This window comes from Heterodontus francisci, chromosome 32, assembly GCF_036365525.1.
Source record: "Heterodontus francisci isolate sHetFra1 chromosome 32, sHetFra1.hap1, whole genome shotgun sequence".
NCBI lineage: Eukaryota > Metazoa > Chordata > Chondrichthyes > Heterodontiformes > Heterodontidae > Heterodontus > Heterodontus francisci.
In genome coordinates this window covers 13,740,279-13,758,643 of record NC_090402.1, presented here as the reverse complement: position 1 = coordinate 13,758,643, position 18,365 = coordinate 13,740,279, and the positions used below count along the sequence as shown (strand labels likewise).

General features: G+C 44.5%; 1 protein-coding gene across 1 annotated transcript in view; it reads left to right on the top strand.

The window, feature by feature from the left end:
• Positions 1–18,365, top strand: part of LOC137347460 (hemicentin-1-like) — a 331,927-nt gene that overhangs the window by 210,883 nt on the left and 102,679 nt on the right. Inside the window, exons 53-61 of the mRNA XM_068011904.1 lie at positions 165–315; positions 2,760–2,979; positions 5,601–5,710; positions 10,874–11,061; positions 11,228–11,324; positions 12,127–12,288; positions 13,521–13,634; positions 15,663–15,865; positions 17,218–17,299. Coding sequence (XP_067868005.1) covers positions 165–315; positions 2,760–2,979; positions 5,601–5,710; positions 10,874–11,061; positions 11,228–11,324; positions 12,127–12,288; positions 13,521–13,634; positions 15,663–15,865; positions 17,218–17,299 — 1,327 coding nt within the window. The remainder of the gene's footprint in view (positions 1–164; positions 316–2,759; positions 2,980–5,600; positions 5,711–10,873; positions 11,062–11,227; positions 11,325–12,126; positions 12,289–13,520; positions 13,635–15,662; positions 15,866–17,217; positions 17,300–18,365) is intronic.

The following is an 18,365-nucleotide window of genomic DNA, read 5'->3' as shown; positions in this document are numbered from 1 at the left end:
TAGGGACAGGTGGGGATGTGGTAGGAATATGGGATTAGTATAAAATGGGTGGTTGATGGTCGGCACAGACTCGATGGGCCGAAGGGCCTGTTTCAGTGCTGTATCTCTAAACTAAGAAGGTCACTTTATAACCATTAAACTGTAACCATTCCCTCTTACTCCAGCTGTTGTCAGGAACTGAACATCTCCAGATTCTTGATGAAGGACACGTTCTCCAAATCAAACACACAAGGGTGTCGGACACAGGACGTTACACCTGTGTGGCCAGAAACCTTGCAGGGGAAGATGAGAAGGATTTTCATGTCAATATTCAAGGTCAGTAATCATTCCAGAGATGACAGCTAGTGTGAATAATGTCAGGTTTCCATGAAGTCTCCGTGTGTTCTGCCAGTTTGCTTTTTCTCCTCAGTACAGTTCCAGTTTGCCTGTATCCTCATGCACAGTTCCTGTTAGTCAATACCCTTGTACACGATTCCAGTTTGCCGGTGTACAGTTACAGGTTTAGTACAGGAAACCATATGGCTTGGACTGTGTTACAAGGAGGTAACATATCAAAGGGATTCCAAACATTCCATAAACTATGAGAACAAGGCTTAAGCAGTTTTTCTATATCATCTGAACCCCAGGATGGGTCGCTGATGCTTAGCAAATGTGTTTGCGTCCCAAATCATCAAATGTATGTGTTCCTAATCTCAGTCATGTTACTCTCAGGGAAAGGGTAGAATAGAAGGTACCTGGAACCTGCAGGAATCTTTAAGAACTGGCATGGCTCAACAAGTCAGTTCCTTTTTGATTGAATTAAATTGTACCTAGCCTGTCTTCTCGCCACAAAAACAAGAAATGCTGGAATCACTCAGCAGGTCTGGCAGCATCTGTGGAAAGAGAAGCAGAGTTAACGTTTCGGGTCAGTGACCCTTCTTCGGAACGTTAACTCGAAGAAGGGTCACTGACCCGAAACATTAACTCTGCTTCTCTTTCCACAGATGCTGCCAGACATGCTGAGTGGTTCCAGCATTTCTTGTTTTTGTTTCAGATTTCCAGCATCCGCAGTATTTTGCTTTTATTTTACTGTCTTCTCGCCATATCCCTCAATCATTTCTCTTTCCAGAGATGCATCTAGTTGCCTCTTGAACCCATTAAACTCTCTGGATCTGTAGTTTCTCTGGTCATTTATTCCACAAGCCAATTACCCTTTGGACGATGATCTGACTTTCCTTCTCAGTCTGAACTTCTAACTTTTTATTTGCATTTGGACAGTTTGCCAAGATCAGTTTCGCCAATCCCCCAATGTAAGCTTGAAGACTTTAATTATCAACTGAAAGTCACCTCTTCCTGAAGAACACAGTCCAACTTCCTTAAGCTTTATACTAAGCCTAGATCCCTGAAACGAGAATCATCACACCTGCTGATCACTGTATCCACTCAAGGTTAACAATAATCTGGTGTCAGCATCCATAGAACTCTCACCTCCTGAATCAGAAGGTTGTGGGTTCAAATCCCACTCCGGAGACTGGAGCATAAAATCTAGGTTGACTGCAGCGCTGAGGGAATGCTGCACGTTGGGATATGCCGTCTTCTGGGTGAGGCACCATCTGTCCTCTCAGCTGGAATTTTGTTCTAGTGGTGGGGGTCCCACCGATGGGCCAGAAAGTGGGGGAGGGGTGATGGCGACCCCGCTGTGGCGTTCTGCGGGACCCGGAGCCACATTTTACAGGGCGACAGGCAACTAATGAGGTGGCCATCAGGGCTCCGTCCCTTTAAAGGACAGTCGCCCACCCCCAGGAACTGCAGGCCAATTGGAGGGCCAGCAGCTCTGCAGTCTCAGCAGTGCCACTGGGAGTGGTGACTACTGCTGGGACTGCATCTGGAAGAAGAGGACACAATGGAAGGTCACTGCCCTCCCAACCAGCTGAGTGGGGTCAAGGGGTGCCAGGGCCAGGTCAGGCAGGCCCCCCCATGACGGGGTGGTGGGGTTGATGAGGGCAGACAGGGCCATTGCCCTGGGGATGTGGGCCAAAGAGGGCAGACAGGGCCATTGCCCTGGGGGTGTGGGCCAAAGAGTGCCCAAGTGAGTTGGAGGAATCCCCCCTGAGCCCGCTGGGGGCCACCATGGTTTACCTGGTGGTTTTCCCACATGCAGGAGGACCCGCCCGCTGCTGGTTAAATGCTAATGTCAGCAGCAAGAGGCCCCTAATTGGCCACTTGAGTGGCTCAAATGGCCTCTGGGTGGGAGGGCTGTCTGCTACCTTCCCCACCGCTGACAAGATGGCATGGTGGTGGGAAGATGACGGACACGTCAATCCCCGCCCCTCCCTCACCATTCCCTGCCCTCCCCGCACCCCCCGCCGTCTCCCAACACGTCCCTAGAGGGCCGGTAAAATTCAGTCCCTCAGGTGCACTGTTTCAAAGAAGAGCAGGAGCACTGACCAATATCTATCCCTCAACCAACATCCAGAGCAAGGTCCCACACAGCACTGAGATAACGAGTAAATGATCTGTTTTAATCTAATCAATATCTGCTGTAGTGGAATCTTGCTGTGCACAAATTGCCTGTTGCGTTTCCTATATTACAACGGTGACTACACTTTAAAAAAAAAAGTACTTCATTGGCTGTGAAGCATTTTGGAATGCCCTGATGTTGTGAAAGGTGCCATATAAATGCAAGTTTTTTTTGCTTCTCTTGGTTCGATGAACGGAACTGTGCACAATACTTCAGATTAATTATGTTCTAATCCTTTTTCTTCCGGCACATACGGCAGTGCCTCCAATCTTCCAGAAGCTGTATGGTGTGAATGCTGCCTGGGAGGTGATATACCGGGAGGACGAAGCCGAGGAAATTGTGGAACATCGGGAAGTGATTATGAATAACCCAATTTCTCTTTACTGTGAGACTAATGCCATACCACCACCCAAGCTCTCCTGGTACAAGGATGGTAAAGCTCTCTCCACCACAGATGATGTCCTGATTCTTCCAGGTGGGTTGCAGACCTCCTTAGTGATGTCCATTTAGTTTTTGTGCACTTTGATAGATTGTCTCCATTTTACACAGTGAGAGACCCTAAAAGAGACACATGCCATTTTGCATTTCAGTGCACTTCCATTTTGTATGAAAACTGCAGAGCAACAAAAATTGTTACTGTCTATTCTGGGTGTAAGCATTGCCCCAAATATTCAAAAACACTTCAGGGATGTGGCTAAGCTTTTTTAAGAAGCTATGATCTGGTACATAATTGAAGTGGAGTTACGTTCAGGGTTAGAACACTATGCTTTCACTGCTGGGGCCTTGTTTAAAATCCAGCTCAGATTGACTGGGTAAAAACCTCTTCTTTCTACTGGCTGCAAGAAACCCAAATGGAATAAATTTGGAAAGTTTAATGAATTCTGAGTGGGAATGAGTTAACAGCGCCAAGGTTTGGTGCTAAAGAAAGATTTCCTGCTCCAGTGGTCTCTGTGCTTGTTGGGAAACTGTGCATCTCCCGTGCAAAGTGGATGGAAATTTCAGGGTCTGTGGGTATGGAGCAGGAGTGCCAAATGGAATACCTCCCTTTAATTTCCATTTGGAAAGTCCGCAAGGACAGATGGTGCAGTCAGTGTCACACTGCTGTAGTGAGGTGCACTCTTGTGAAATTACAGTTAAGGCATGTCGTTGGGGTAAGCAGAGGGGGCTTTATTCTTTACCTAACCCATATTATGGCTCGATACTGACGCCAGGAAAAAAAATTGGGCAAATGTGCAATTTCGCACCATTTGACTAAAATAGAACCTTTGTCTCGTTAAGTTTAAAGTGTATAGTAGGTTTATAAAATCCAGTCCTAAGGTGGATAGCACTTGCCTTGTTGAAATCTGAAATGGCTCCTTGGACACCCTGACTTCTGCCAGGCAGCCAGCGGAACCCATTTGCTGCCACACACAGTTTAATCTCAGTGAAATATTGAAAGGCTGCATTAGCGTCACACGGTGAAATCGATGAGTTCTTAGGCAGTAGAACTGGAGGTGGGAGGTGTAACTAATTGGAGCACTCATCCCATTGTGTGTTCAGCTGGTAAGACTATTAAAGTTCAGTTTACCTCCTCCTTCAGAGGAATTGAATGTGTAACACCAGGGGACCGTTGAGTCTTCAGCAGTCCGACATGGATCTTTTGAGCTCCACACACACACCAGAGCTGCTTAAGCATGTGGTTTATGTATTAGGACAAGAGACTGCATTGTTTCTGGAGTTTAACAGAAGGAGCTGGAAGAATAAGGGACTCTTTAAACCACTGTTCTACATGGATCTATTGGAAAGTCTTATTCATGCTGTACAACCTATGTCTTTGTAAATTATTTATTTAAGGCACTTTACCTTGTATCAGCCTAATCCTGAGTGTGAAATTTTCCACCTTCTGGATTGACAGGATGTGTAATGAGGATCCTACATGAATTCCAATGCACAGAGTTACTGTAAAATAGGATAATTATTAGCCTTGGGCTGTGCAAACTATGGCTTGCAGTGACAGCTCTCATGGGGCAAACGTCATTGAAGGAGAATTCGATATAACTGCTGAAGGAAAAGCCTAGATCATAACACCAACATTGATAGGAATTATAAACAGTTACTCTTTAAAGGGAGACTGTCTTTCTTTCAGGATGAAGAAAAACAGGGAAAGCATTATCTTCAGCATCTGTAAGTGTCATCACAGTGTTGGCGCAACACAATGGCGTGATTTATGCGTTGCATTAGGATGTCCCACTGTTCAACAACAATCAGATAGCTCTACTGGTAAATGCACTGGGCCCCAGTGTCAACCAGGAAGGCCAAAGGTTTGAAATGTACTGTTAACTAATCTTGGATGTGGCATTAGTAAGAATAATCAAATTTGGACTTAGCGTCCCGGCCATTGACGAGGCAAAAATCAGTCAGGGTTCTCGGTCCTGATCACTGTGCTGTGGTTCTTGGTGGAATGTGCAGGGCAGGATATTAGGTGCAATTATGATCGAGCTTGGCTGTGATGTACCACGGTCGGATAGCCTGCTGGCACTCACCATCAAGCCTCATATGTAAAGAAGGATCATTCTGGCACCCATGGCATCACAACTATAGCACGGGTCAGCACCGTTGAGAAGGAAGGGTAGAAAATGTCGGTAAAGATAGGTTTGCCAAACACTTTTTTCTAAAAAATAGGAACAGTGCCCCTTTAAAATGGTAACCGCTGATTGGATCCTGAGACGTGGAATCAGAAGCAAGAATGGCCAATGACAAGCTGTGACTGGTAGAGTATAACGAATATTCAGTGTGAATGGTACCAGCAGACCCAAGCGTTGTTTGATTTAGATATCCAGTCGAGTTTTTAGGCCAAGTACTGAATTTACCAGTGGGGAAAAAGCATTAGTCAGAAATGTTAACGCAATAATTGATCTTCAACATTTTGTCCTTGGCAAAGCTTAGAGTGTGAAACCTAAGACTCCAGAAGCTTGCGAGGAACCACCTGGAGTTCCCGCTCAATCGTTCTTCAAGAAGATTATTCCCACAGTTTCCTTTTTTTCATTAATGGTATATTCGTTGAGATGAATTTCTCAAATAAAGTTAACCAAAATGTGAACTTTGACCCCTTACCAGGAAGCCATATTCTTCAGATCCCCAGGGTGCGAGTTGGCCATGCTGGGAGATATACGTGCCAAGCCATTAATGAAGTTGGAGAGGACCAACTACACTATGAACTTGTGGTCCTGAGTAAGTATACAAATGGCAAGGTTTGGACGATGCTGAAGGACATTGTCCTTGTGAACCTGTGGCTCAATGGAGTGAGGACTGTTGTTTTTGTAAATGTTTGTCTGAAACCTTTAGGTGTAGTCTTAGAGAGCTATTGGTGCACTTGATAACTTAGGCAGGTGGTATTGTCCATTCTGTGCTCTGTTCCTTTTCTACTCATTTTCCCTCCCTTATGATGGTGCTTTTTTTATTTGTACATGGGATGTGAGCATCGCTGGCCAGGCCAGCATTTGTTGCCCATCCCTAATTGCCCTTGAGAAGCTGGTGGTGAGCCGCCTTCCTGAACCACTGCAGTCCATGTGGTGTAGGTACACCCACCGTGCTGTTAGGAAGGGAGTTCCAGGTTTTTCCATATGCTGTTTCCACTTCAGATTTCCGGCATTCACAATTTGTTCCTTTTCTCGCTTCCTGGTCAGAGGCTGGGTCTGATGGCGTGTGCACTGCCGTCTGGCTGGGATTTCCAGATGTTGATCTGCGTAATGCAACTTGACAGTATTAAGCTCAGTGGGACAGGGAGCCAGTAGATGGGTCAAAGAGAGAACCTCTGGCTGAAATCTGTGTGGAGAGGCAGGGTATTTATGGCTGCGGATGTACTGATTTGTAAAAGTTAAAAGGGGCCAGAGAATCCTTCATTCTTCCTGGGCTGACTTTTTTTGTAAACCTTCAGCACATGGACCATAAAGATAAGCACAAATTTTACATTATAAAACATCTCAAGATTTCAAGAATTGCCTCATTACAGAGATATTAGCATTAAATTGTTAAAGTAAATGCATATTTAAATAAAATGCAGACACTCACTTCATCAGCCCTTCTTTGTTGCCATGCAATTCCCCATTTTATTTAATATTGTTTTTCTTGTTAATGTAATTTATTATTCAAATTTTTTACCGTTTTCCTTATTTTTTTCATGTTTGAAGTGTTTTATTGACCCTCTCTCTAGGGTCCCCAGTTCCCACTCTGTACTTACTGATGTCTAGCCTCACAAGCCTAGTTTCTCCGCCAATTAAATGCTAAAGATCAAATGGCCAGGCTAATCTTAAACTTCCTTTTTGCATATCACAACTGGTCAGGACTCTGCTTGTTCAGTAAGTTTGTCAGCAGTTGCCAAAGGCACTCTGAGGGTTAATGTCAGGGGTTAAACACCGGGTGTAGTATATTCTGAATAATTCCCAAAGGGTGCAGGTAAAAGAGGGAAGAAGACTGATGCTCTGGGGAATGGACTTCTGTTTCAGTCTGTGAAGTTTAATGGCACCGTGAATGATAGTTGTTCCCTCAAATTGCTGTCACCTGGGTCAGTTCCGATCAAAGGGCATATTTTGGCTTTTCTCTCCTCTGGGTTTTTGATGCATTTTTGTACATGCTTGGAGGAGTAAAGTAATGGGAGAAGCAGCAGATCTGGGAAGTGCTGCAAGTTTTAAAGGGATACCCTCTACCTTCATCTCCCTGGCACGTGAGTTTCACTGTTTAATAACTCAAATCAATTAACACCTCCCTCCCCTCCCCCGCTGCCCCCAAAGTGGAGGGCAAGGGCATAAAACAAGATTGGAAAAGGTAAGAACAAAAATGAGGTTAATCAAGATTAGTTTGGGTTTTAAAAACCTTTGCATTTGAAAGATTGAAGGAGGATGGAGAGATACCAAGTAAAAAAATTACCAGAGTCACCAGGGGTCTTTTTAACCTGACTCACCTGGTGAGAAACGGGTGGGATGGGTTGGAACACCCATGTTCCAATTTACACCCTGCCTCATTTTACACTTTATTGAACTCAATGGGTGGGGTATAAATGCAGCATTTCACCCGTTTCTTGCCAGGCAAGTCAGTTAAAATTGCTCCCGTTGAGTGGGGAATAACATCTGGTGAGATTGCCTGTTCTGAGTTGCCTGTTCAATGCAGAGAAATGTGAAGTGATTCATTTTGGTAGGAAGACCATGGAGAGACAATATAGAAAAAAGGATACCATTTTAAAGAGGGTCCAGGAGCAGAGGGACCTGGGTGTATATGTGCATAAATCATTGAAGGTGGCAGGACAGGTTGAGAGAGTGGTTAATAAAGTATACAGTATCCTGGGCTTTATTAATAGGGGCGTAGAGTATAAGGGCAAGGAAGTTATGTTGAACTTGTATAAGACACTAGTTTGGCCTCAGCTGGAGTATTGCATCCAATTCTGGGTGCCGCACTTGAAAGACGTGAGGACATTGGAGAGAGTACAGAAAAGATTCACAAGAATGGTTCCAGGGATGAGGAATTTCAGTTATGAAGTTAGATTAGAGAAGTTAGGACTGTTTTCCTTGGAGAAGAGAAGGCTGAGAGGTGATTTGATCGAGGTATTCAAAATCATGAGGGGTCTGGACAGAGTAGATAGAGAGAAACTGTTCTCACTCGTGAAAGGATTGAAAACGAGAGGGCACAGACTTAAAGTATTTGGTAAGAGAAGCAAAAGTAACATGAGAAAAACTTTTTCACGCAACGAGTGGTTAAGGTCTGGAATGCGCTGCCTGAGAACGTGTTGGAGGCAGGTTCAACTGAAGCATTCAAAAGGGAATTAGACAGTTATATGAAAAGGAAAAGTGTGCAGAGTTATGGGGAGAAGGCAGGGGAATGGAACTGAGGGAGTTGCTCTTTCAGACAGCAGATGTGGACACGATGGGCCGAATGGCCTCCTTCAGTGTTGTAACGATTCCGTGAGTGCTTGCAGGTTAGTCGCACCCCATCAAGGTGCTTGCTGCACAGCGCTGAGGCTCCCCTTTAAGAAGAAGGATTGTTTTCCTTTTTGAACATTTTCAGAGTTTGGAAGCAAGCCACTTTGTATGAGCTCCAACTACCAGTAAGAGCAACCACAAAGAGCATGTCTACTGACCCCAAGAAATTGAATCTGTAAAATCTCATTGGCTGGAGATCAAGATCCATAAACCTAAACAGGTGGAAAAATATCACTTAGTCATCACTAAGTACAATAATTATAGCACTAGGTACATCAGGAGCAGCCAGAAACATGCATAGGAAGGCGTCTGGGTTTCCTGAATTGTTGACCAGAGTGCATCTTATTTTCATGTTTTCTCAACTTAATTTTTAAATGTTTCCTTTTTTGTTGTGCAATGATGCACTGTCTTGGAAATAGCCCTGATAACAAAGTCCCAAAACATCCAGTGTACATGTAAAGCTGGAAACCACAGCACTTGGTTCAGTCCCAAAGCAAACAAAATTATAATTGATTCCTGAGCACACCCGACAATCCAAGTGTGAATTGTTGGCCTTGGCTCTGACAATAATCTCATCTTTGGGTCTGAAGGTTGTCAATTCAACTGACACTTCACGATTTGATCACATAACCCAGGCTAGAGATACCCAAACATTTTTTCCGAAGAACCCCCACCCCATACCTTCAGTGATTCTTTCCCCATGTAGCCCCATCTCTTTCGAAGACACAGTTCTTTGCATGATTGATGTTAGTGTAGATATATGCTGGAAACCCAGAACAGTTCAGCAGTTTTGTCACTTTACCTGTTTCAGTTCTGCTCCCTTGCACTTTCATTTTTAATATGAAGTCCAGTCATATCATTAGACCTCATTGGCTGGGATATCCCTCAGATCTGCTCCCGCTTTCCCAACATTACTTTGCCAGAGGTGCGGAAACCCTGAGCAGATGCGAGGAATTTCTCGGTGGCTGGAAGGAAATTTGCGGGACTCTCCTAGTCCCTCTAAACATCTCAGGGGCCCCGAGGGATCAGAGGAATTCGATACAGAGACAAAAGAGAATGGCAATTCCACAGCATAGCAGTTATTTGGTGTGACATGTCGGGGGTTTTGCTGCTATTTATTTATTTATCAGTGGTGAAATTACTGAGTTACAGGGTGCGTTTTCCTCGCACCTCCACTAACCTCAGCAAGCTCCCCCTCTCCCTGTTTGAGAACTTATGATCTAGGCTGGCACTTCAAAAATGCAGTACTGATGGAACACTGCACTGTCAGATGTGTAGTCTTTTGGATGAACAGTTAAGCTGCCCAGGCATTTGGGAAAGATCCCGTGGAACCATTTGGGGAAGAGGAGGAGAGTTCTCTCGCTGCCTGGGCCAACATTAATCTCTCAACAAGCATCAATCAGTATCACTGTATCTGTCCACTTGTTTAACTGTAGTCTGTGAACCACCGCTGTCTGCAAATTGGTGCCACTTTTGCCTACGTAAGAACAATGACGACACTTCAAGAGTAACAAGCCTAACAGACTAATGGGATAATAGGATTCACACAAGGGTCCAGCATTTGTTTCCCTCCTCCCACACGACTAGGATCTGCAGAACGGGTAACTTCCAGTGGGCTGCCTAATGTGGGATATTATCTCACTTGATCGGGCCGTTAACTGCAAAGTCAGGTTTTTGTTGACCTTATCTTATGTAGTTCCAGCCAGATCCACACCGTTTCCCCCAGAACAAGTAGACCATTTATTGATCGGCATTGGCTCCTTGCCCCCTAAAGCCTTACATTTAAAATCCCTGTCTTGAAGTCCCTCAATGGCTTCACTCACCCTATCTCCAGCCACAACCTCCTTTAGCCCTATGCCCTGCCCTTCCCCAGAACACAGTTTCTCTGACTCTGGCCTCTTGTGCAAGTCCCACTCCCTTTGCCTCACCATCAAGGGTAGGCTTTTAGCTACCGGACACCTATCCTTTGGAATTCCCTGCCCACACTTCCCTGCTTCCCATTTCTCTTCCTACTTTAAAAAAACTTCTTCAAAGTCAGATTTTGGCCACTCCTCAATCTATCTCTTTCTGACCTGGCATCCCTTTTCCTCACACACATTCAGTGAAGTGCATTTGGGACTCTTTCTACATTAAAGTTACTTCATAAATGGAAGTTATTTAATGATGTCAAACACATGTGGGACCCGTGTTTTGCCGCTAATCAATTGTTATCCACTTTTTGAAAAGGGTGCCAAAATGAATCAAATTGGTCAAACACATCAGTATTTCAGACCAAACCTGTAATTGTTCAAGTCATACCATTCAGGTAATGAATCCCACTCCTAGTTAGCAGTAATTAATTGTTAATTATTTTTGTTTCAGTTGTCTGCTTTCCATAACAGTAACCAACCCCTCACGTGCATTCTTATTTACCTTTCTCTAGTCCCTCCTGTTATTCATGCAGAAGGTGGGGAGTTTGGAGAGGAGCTGGTGTCGATTGTTAACAAAACAGTTCAACTCCATTGCAAGGCAGACGGGAACCCGCCACCTTCCATCTCTTGGTTCAGAGATGGCCTATCCATTACGACAGGCCACAGACACCAGCTTCTGGTTAATGGCAGCATTCTACAGGTGAGAGCTCTGTGGAATCGGGCAAATAATGTATCGGATTATCTCTGTTGGAATCAAATCCATAGATTTACTCCCAGCTGCGGAGGAATCCTAGTCCCTATTCTGCGCAGAGTCTGGCTTCTGACTGAAACTGACTCACATGCTGCTTGTTATACTTTTTCTGTAGATTCACGCAGTGCAGTTATCTGACACAGCTGGCTACATATGTGTAGCAGAAAACCCAGCCGGGACCACAGAGAAGCTTTTCAACCTTCATGTTCAAGGTAACGATTTCTGCTCCGTTTTGAGGACACGATATGCAGCTTACACTTCATTGCGGCATCAGCAGTAGTGAGATGACATGCAAGTAAGAGCGATAGCAGAAACTTGAATTAATGTCGTGCCTTTAACACAGGAAAGCAAGTCCCAAAGCATTTCACAGAGACATAGGGAAAAATCTGGGCACAAAGCCGAAGTAGAAAAGTTTAAGTAGATTTAATGTATTCATATTTAATTAGGTTCCTTGACTTAATTAGTTAGTTAGGGCTTCCCACTGCTATATAGTAGACCCAGATGTATGGAGCAGAATTGATCAGTTCTCTTATTGCATGGAAAAGCTTTTTATTTGATAGGTGACCTTTTCCATCTTTAGTCACCTTCTTCTCTAGTCTCCAAACTCTCCCGCTCTCCTTTCTTGTTTCTTTCTATCAATACTTTTCATGTGATGCCTCCTCTGAGCTTTCCTTCCTTGTTCCTCCTGAACTCCAGCGACCTGTAGCTGCCTCTTCACTGTACTAAAATCAAGATGTATTGCACTGCCTCTTACTCGACCTAATTCCTTCCTAGGGAATCAAGTCTGCCTCTGTCAGAAGAATAATAACCACATTAAAAAAAGGAAAATAAAAAATATTGAATTTTGATTATGCATTAATGTTTATATTGCTGAAAAATTATGTTCCAAAGGTGAAGGAAGAAAATTCTAAAGACATAAATCCCTTGAAATGTGAAGCTTGGTTTTGGTGCAGGGATTGAATAGAGTTCAGTCAACAGCAATTCACACATCTGGTTCGGCTTGTTTTTGTACAGTGCCTCCGCACATACTTGGTCCAAATCCAGAAAACACTAGTGTTGTGGTGAACAACCCCATTTGGTTAACATGTGAATCCCAAGCAGTGCCTGCAGCAGACATCGTGTGGTACAAAGACGGACAGCTGCTGCAGCTCGGCTCCGACATCTTCAACCTCCCAGGTGAGACGATGACAAGAAAAATGTGAGTTGGGGGTTGGCTGTGAGTAATGCAGAACAACCTTTGACCTCCCCAGTGACAGCTTCATTTGAGAGTGCTGTCCGTAGTCCTCCATCCTTTACTCATGATGACACTGAGGAGGCGATTCTTCACAAAATGATTGTTCCCAAGCTGTGTCTCGGGAGCTGAGAACAGAAGAGGATTATTAACAGTACATGTAGCCCTCCATACCACATAAACAAGTCAGTAAGATACATCATCCGTTCAAATCAGTTTTCTTTAATTTATTACAAGCCCACTTTTTTATGGGCTCCTGTTGTGATACTAGATAAGCGTTTATAGGTGGTCCTTTAGTTGAGTAAGTGTGCTTCAGATGATTTTACATATGTAATTTAGGAACATTCCTGTATTGTATCAATTAGACAATTGGTCAGATCAAGGAGTATAGGCCCCGGAGTTGTTCGATTTAAAGATATTTTAAATCTTAATAAAGTTATTCTTCTCTCCTTCAATCTTGGGATTAGGTTGAAACCTGCAATAAATTTAAAATTAGCACTCCTACAGCTCCCCCATTTGTCAATGAGCGAATGCAGTAGCCAGTGTGTACTGAGCCATACAGACCAGGAAAGTGTCTCATTCAATTGCCAGATTTTGGAGAGATAGCTTAGTTCAGTCAGACTCCAGTTGGGGCATCACCAGAGAGGATAAGACCTCCTGCTTCCAGTTGACACTCGGTGGCTCTCGCTGGAAGACATGCGTGTGGCCACTGGGTGAGGACAGATTTGGTTTGGTTACATTGCTCACAAGTTTGATTCCTGCTAATACTTAGTGTCTTAGTGTTCAAATTTACATATAAAGAATTGCGTGAACTGCCGAAGGGTGACCAGTATCCATGGAATCTCAAGAAGGCAGAGAGAAGATGGACGTTCCCTTGAACTATTAGTGTTTTAAAATGACAGGCCTACCAAACTTATTTGAGTACAGTTATTGAAAGCAAATAAGACATAGGATACATTCCTTTCGATCTGGAGACCTAGAATATATAAGAAATGTTGGATACACAAGAGGAAGTTCCAAAGGCTGAACTCAATCAAAAAGGGTCCTTGATTAACCAAACAAACATAGTTCAATGTCCACTTCTTAACAGAATAGATTATTCCATGTTCGTTAGAACTATTTCTTTGGATTATAGTTTCATCATCTCTGATCTGATCTCTTCCTATTTGCAATCCAGGTGGTCATATCCTTCACATTCCCAAAGCAAAGACAGAACACAATGGCAAATATGTTTGTATCACCACCAATGCAGCAGGGAGTGACGAGAAGCACATCCACCTTCATGTCTACAGTGAGTATCAAAATTAACTCATTGCACGTTCGTGCGGAAGGTGGGGAACACACATGTTAAAGGACATGTTACAACAAATTTACTGTTATAACAGCAACACAAACAACATCTGAAATCAGCATTAAGGGCTCTCAGGTTAGGCACAGCACAGTTAGATCCATAGTAAAGCTTCCCATATATTGCTGCATCGAACACTCCCCTGATTAACTATAGCACAGTTATATCCACAGCAATGCTACCTCTACCCAACTCCAATAAATCTGCCTCAGCCTCCAACCTCCGGAGAGCATCACAATGACAGTTTTCCATTTCTCATATTGGACATCCTATGACCTGTCCGAGTGAGATTAGCAATTTAGTGCCAGAGTTGGGGAAATGTATGCTGTGAGCCCATATTTATTAGAAAGTGGATTGAGCCTTCCCAGATTCATTTCATGTAGGACACTTATAGTCAAGAGACAAAGGAACGTTCTACCCATCATTCTGGGCTCAGTGGAAGTGAAGTCCCAGATGTGAACATGCAGTATCTAACTGACTGTATCAATCAGTAACCGCCCCCCAACAAAATCATTCCATCATTTGATCTTTACTCAATCAAACAACTACTACTACATGCAATTATATAATACCATTAACATAAAAAGGTGTCCCAAGATGATTCACACGGGGTGTATCAAAGGAGATTGTAGGAAGGGTGACCACGAGCCAGGTCAAAGAGGTTGGGTTTTTTGGAGGGTTTTAAAGCAGGAGAGGGAGATTTTGTGGAGGGAATTCCACAGCGTGTAGCCTTATGTGGCTGAAGATACAACTGCCAATGGTGGGGCCAAGAGAGGAGGATGCACAAGAGGTTGGAGGAATGGAGAGCTCGGCAGGGTTTGTGGGGCTGGAGGTTACCGAGATAGGATGGGAAAGGCCATGAAGAGATTTAGCACAAGGATGATCATTTTCAATTTGAGGCATCAGGTGAGTGGGGGCCAATGTAAGCCAGTGATGATAGGGATGATGGCTCAGGTAAAGTTTACGGAGGGTTGAGGATAGGTCGGTCAAGAGAGCATTAGAATATTGAGTCTGGAGGTGAAAAATATATGAATGAGGGTTTCCCCAGCAGATGGGCAGAGGAGCACAATGTTATGAAGGTGGAAATAGGCAGTGATGGAAAGAACTTGAGTTGGAAGCTCAGCTCAGAGTTGACTTTGATGCCTAATCTGCAAACAGTTTGGTTCAGCCTGACACAGTGACCAGAGAGGGGAATAAATGATGTGGATTTGGGTGTGGACTTGTAGCCGGGGTCAAAGATGATGGCTTCTGTCTTCCCAGTGTGTAGCTGAAGGAAATTTCAGCTCAGCCATGAGTGGATATCGGACAGGCAATCTGACAACACGGTGCAGTGGCGAGGTGGAGAGAGACAGAGCTGGTTGCCACCAGTGTACAATTGGAAGCTGACCTCATGTCTATGGATGATGTCCCCAAGGGGCAGCTTGCAGATGAGGAAGAGCGGTGGGCCAAAGCTAGATCTTTAGGGAATCTGGCAATAACGGTACTGGAGCGGGAAGATAAGTGAGTTTGAGATGCTCTGGCTACGATCATATAGGTAAGAGATGAAGCAAGTCAGGACACTCCCATTGAGCTGGAAAATGGAGGATAGGCATTGGTGTAGGTTAGTGTGGTTGACTATGTCAAATGCAATGTAAACCCAACATGAAGCACCCAGGGCATCATGATATGGGGAGACTATAACACTATAGTTTAATACTGAACGATTGTCCTGTGTGTTCAGATGTCATTGATGAGTGACTGAAGATTAATGATTGTGATGTCCAAGTTTATCAAGAATTAATGTGCTGTTGGTTTACTGGGCAGCATTGTGGGCAGTCTATACTATAACCTGACAGCAAATTATTTATAACTCTTGTGCCATGAACATTTAAGGATATTACAGCTTGCTTTTTAGCCATTGCCTCTATTTCCAACAGCAGATAGCATTCCATTACATTCTAACTGATGTCATTTGAATTTTCCCCCTCAAAGCCCCGCCCACTATTAAACACCATGGCGACAGTTACTCTGAGGCCATCACAGTCCGTGCTGGAGAGATGGCCACTTTCAGATGTGAGTCAGAGGCAGTTCCAGCTCCTACTGTTGTGTGGTATAAGAATGACCACCAACTGGCCTTGGTAAATGGTGTCAGGACCCTATCCGAGGGTCAGATACTCCAAATTGAAGATGCTCAGGTAATATCTATGTTCAGTATTTCAAATGTTGACGGCAATTTAATTCAATTGTACAGTATTTGGTGGGAAGATGACAAGTTGTATTCATCTCATGTTTGGTTGTTAACATTCTTTTATGTGGTCCGATGTAAAATGATCTGGAACACATGCACGCCCACGCACATTCTCCCACCTCCCCCCCATCCCCTTAAATGGTCGCAGTGCATTTCAGTGTTTATGAAGATCTTCTTTGATCTCTGACGAACCTCCCACATCTCCTGCACTGCAACATCACCTCCGAGAAGCTCACTTTCCTTTCCTATACCAAGCACTTTTAGTCCCCTCTGAGCAAGATATGAGAGAAACCTTGTCATCTGGTGTTAATGGGCTGGACAGTTCTCCCCCAGGAGTCGGGGTCCGAGGTTGTGGGCGGGGGGGGGTCTGAAGATGCCTCCGGGAGAGGGCCACCATGCATTCCAACGCCGGGAGGATCCAGCCCAATATTGCTGGCAATGGCAAAGCCTCGTGGCGGCCCTCCCCCCTCCGCTGCTCGACAACGGGAACCCCATTTGCATATTTAAATAAATTAAAATTAATGAATTATTCATACTTGCGTCGCTGCCTGAGTTCCTGCTCCAATCTTCGGCCTGGTGGCTGGCAGTCCCGTGCCTTCGAATCCCCATCCGGGGAAACGAGGCGCCACACTAGTGGGGAGGGGGGAGGAGGTAAGTTTCTCGGTGAGGGGGTGGGACCGGGTCAAAGTAACATCACTGGTGCAGGGGTTAGTGGGAAGGGTTGGAGATTAAAGTTGTTGCAGTTTCGGGGAGGAAGGTCAGATTGTAAAGGTAAGTGTTTTGGGGGGGGGGCTGGGCAAATTAATAATTTTATGGTTATTGGGAAGTGGGGGAGGGGCAAAATAATTGTATTTTATTTTGTTATTCACTTTATCTTTAAATATGTAAATCTGCTGGTAGGGCTAACAGCCCTTTAAAAATGGCATCAGTGCCTGTACACAGGCAGCTGTCAACATTGCTGGGGACGGACAGCCCACCCCCGACATGTTATCGGGGTGCGGGGTGGGGGGGTGGGGGGCGCGCCCTGGTTATTTAAATGAGCTGCCACATGGTAGACTGTGGCGGCTCTGCAACATGCGGCTGGTGTGAGCGGGCCGCTATTTATTTTCGGCCATTGCCGGCATGCAGTCCATTCTTTCCTTTACCTCTAACCTCCAACCTCTTTCTGTAACACCCTTCCTTGCATTTCTGAATTTTATAGGTATTATTGTGACTGAATTTTCTGCTCATTTTTAAAACCTCCAAATAACACACTTTGCCCTCTGCTAACTTCTTTATTTTTACTCCATCTGGTTTTAGGTTACAGATTCTGGGCACTATATGTGTAAAGTTACCAACTGTGCTGGACACGTGAAAAGGACCTTCAGGCTGAGCGTACACAGTAAGGATGGGGGGACATGTTAGTCTTCAGACAACTGTTTGCTCAGTATATTACACTTCAGCCATTTTGTCACATTTTTGGAAGGTTCTGATGTAGAACTTGCCTTCACGCAATTGAACGGAGATTGGGTAGAACCCATGATATAGTGGATTGTACATGTGGATGGATCAGGCTTGATGGGCCAAATGGCCTTCTCTTGTTCCTTGCTTCCTTCCCGTTATGATATTGATGCACCCACATGCTGTTCCATGGATGCAGTAGGATGTTGGTTTTGGATTTTCCAGACTGTTAGATTCCTGGCTGGAATTTTAACTCGCCCTGCTTGGCTGAATAGATTGGACGTGAGATTAAAATGGAATGGCTCTATTTCCTGCTACTTTCCTGCTAAGCTCTAATTTTCCACTGATTTTGGCAATATATGAGGTGCCAGCCAGATTTAGGCGTCCTATGATAACATTGGGATACCCATTTTAACTAGGGTGTGAGCAGGGGAAGTCACCATTGCTTTCCCGCTAAACTTTGAAGCAGGTCTGCAGCTGGTGGAAAGGGTGAAGAAGCTCTCCAGGCAAGTGAAAAAGTTTCCTTTATGGGACCATTAGGAGCAGGAATGTTTTATCCATTCCCGCAAGGAAAGTCGCAACCTCCCCTGACCTGGATTCCTCCCACTTCCCTTCAACAAGACTCTCCCAAAAATCCCTCTGCCTATTACCTGGAAGGTGATTGTTGGCCTCTCCAATTTCTACCTTCCTGCAGCCGCTCTCTTCCCTCTTCCCTCCTGTGCCAGGCAGGAAGTGGACCAGCAATGTTGAAATGAGGTCTGGGAATTAAAATGCCCTGAGACGGTGACGTAGTGGTAATATCACTGAACTAGTAATCCAGAGGTCCTGCTAATGTCCTGGGGACACGGGTTGAAGGCAGCTGATGGGGTTTAAATTCAATTAATTAATAAATTCAATTAATTAATACAAATCTGGAATTGAAAGCTAGTCTTGGCAATGGTGCCATGAAAGTATCATCGATTGTTGTAAAAACCCATCTGGTTCACTAATATCCTTTAGGGAAGGAA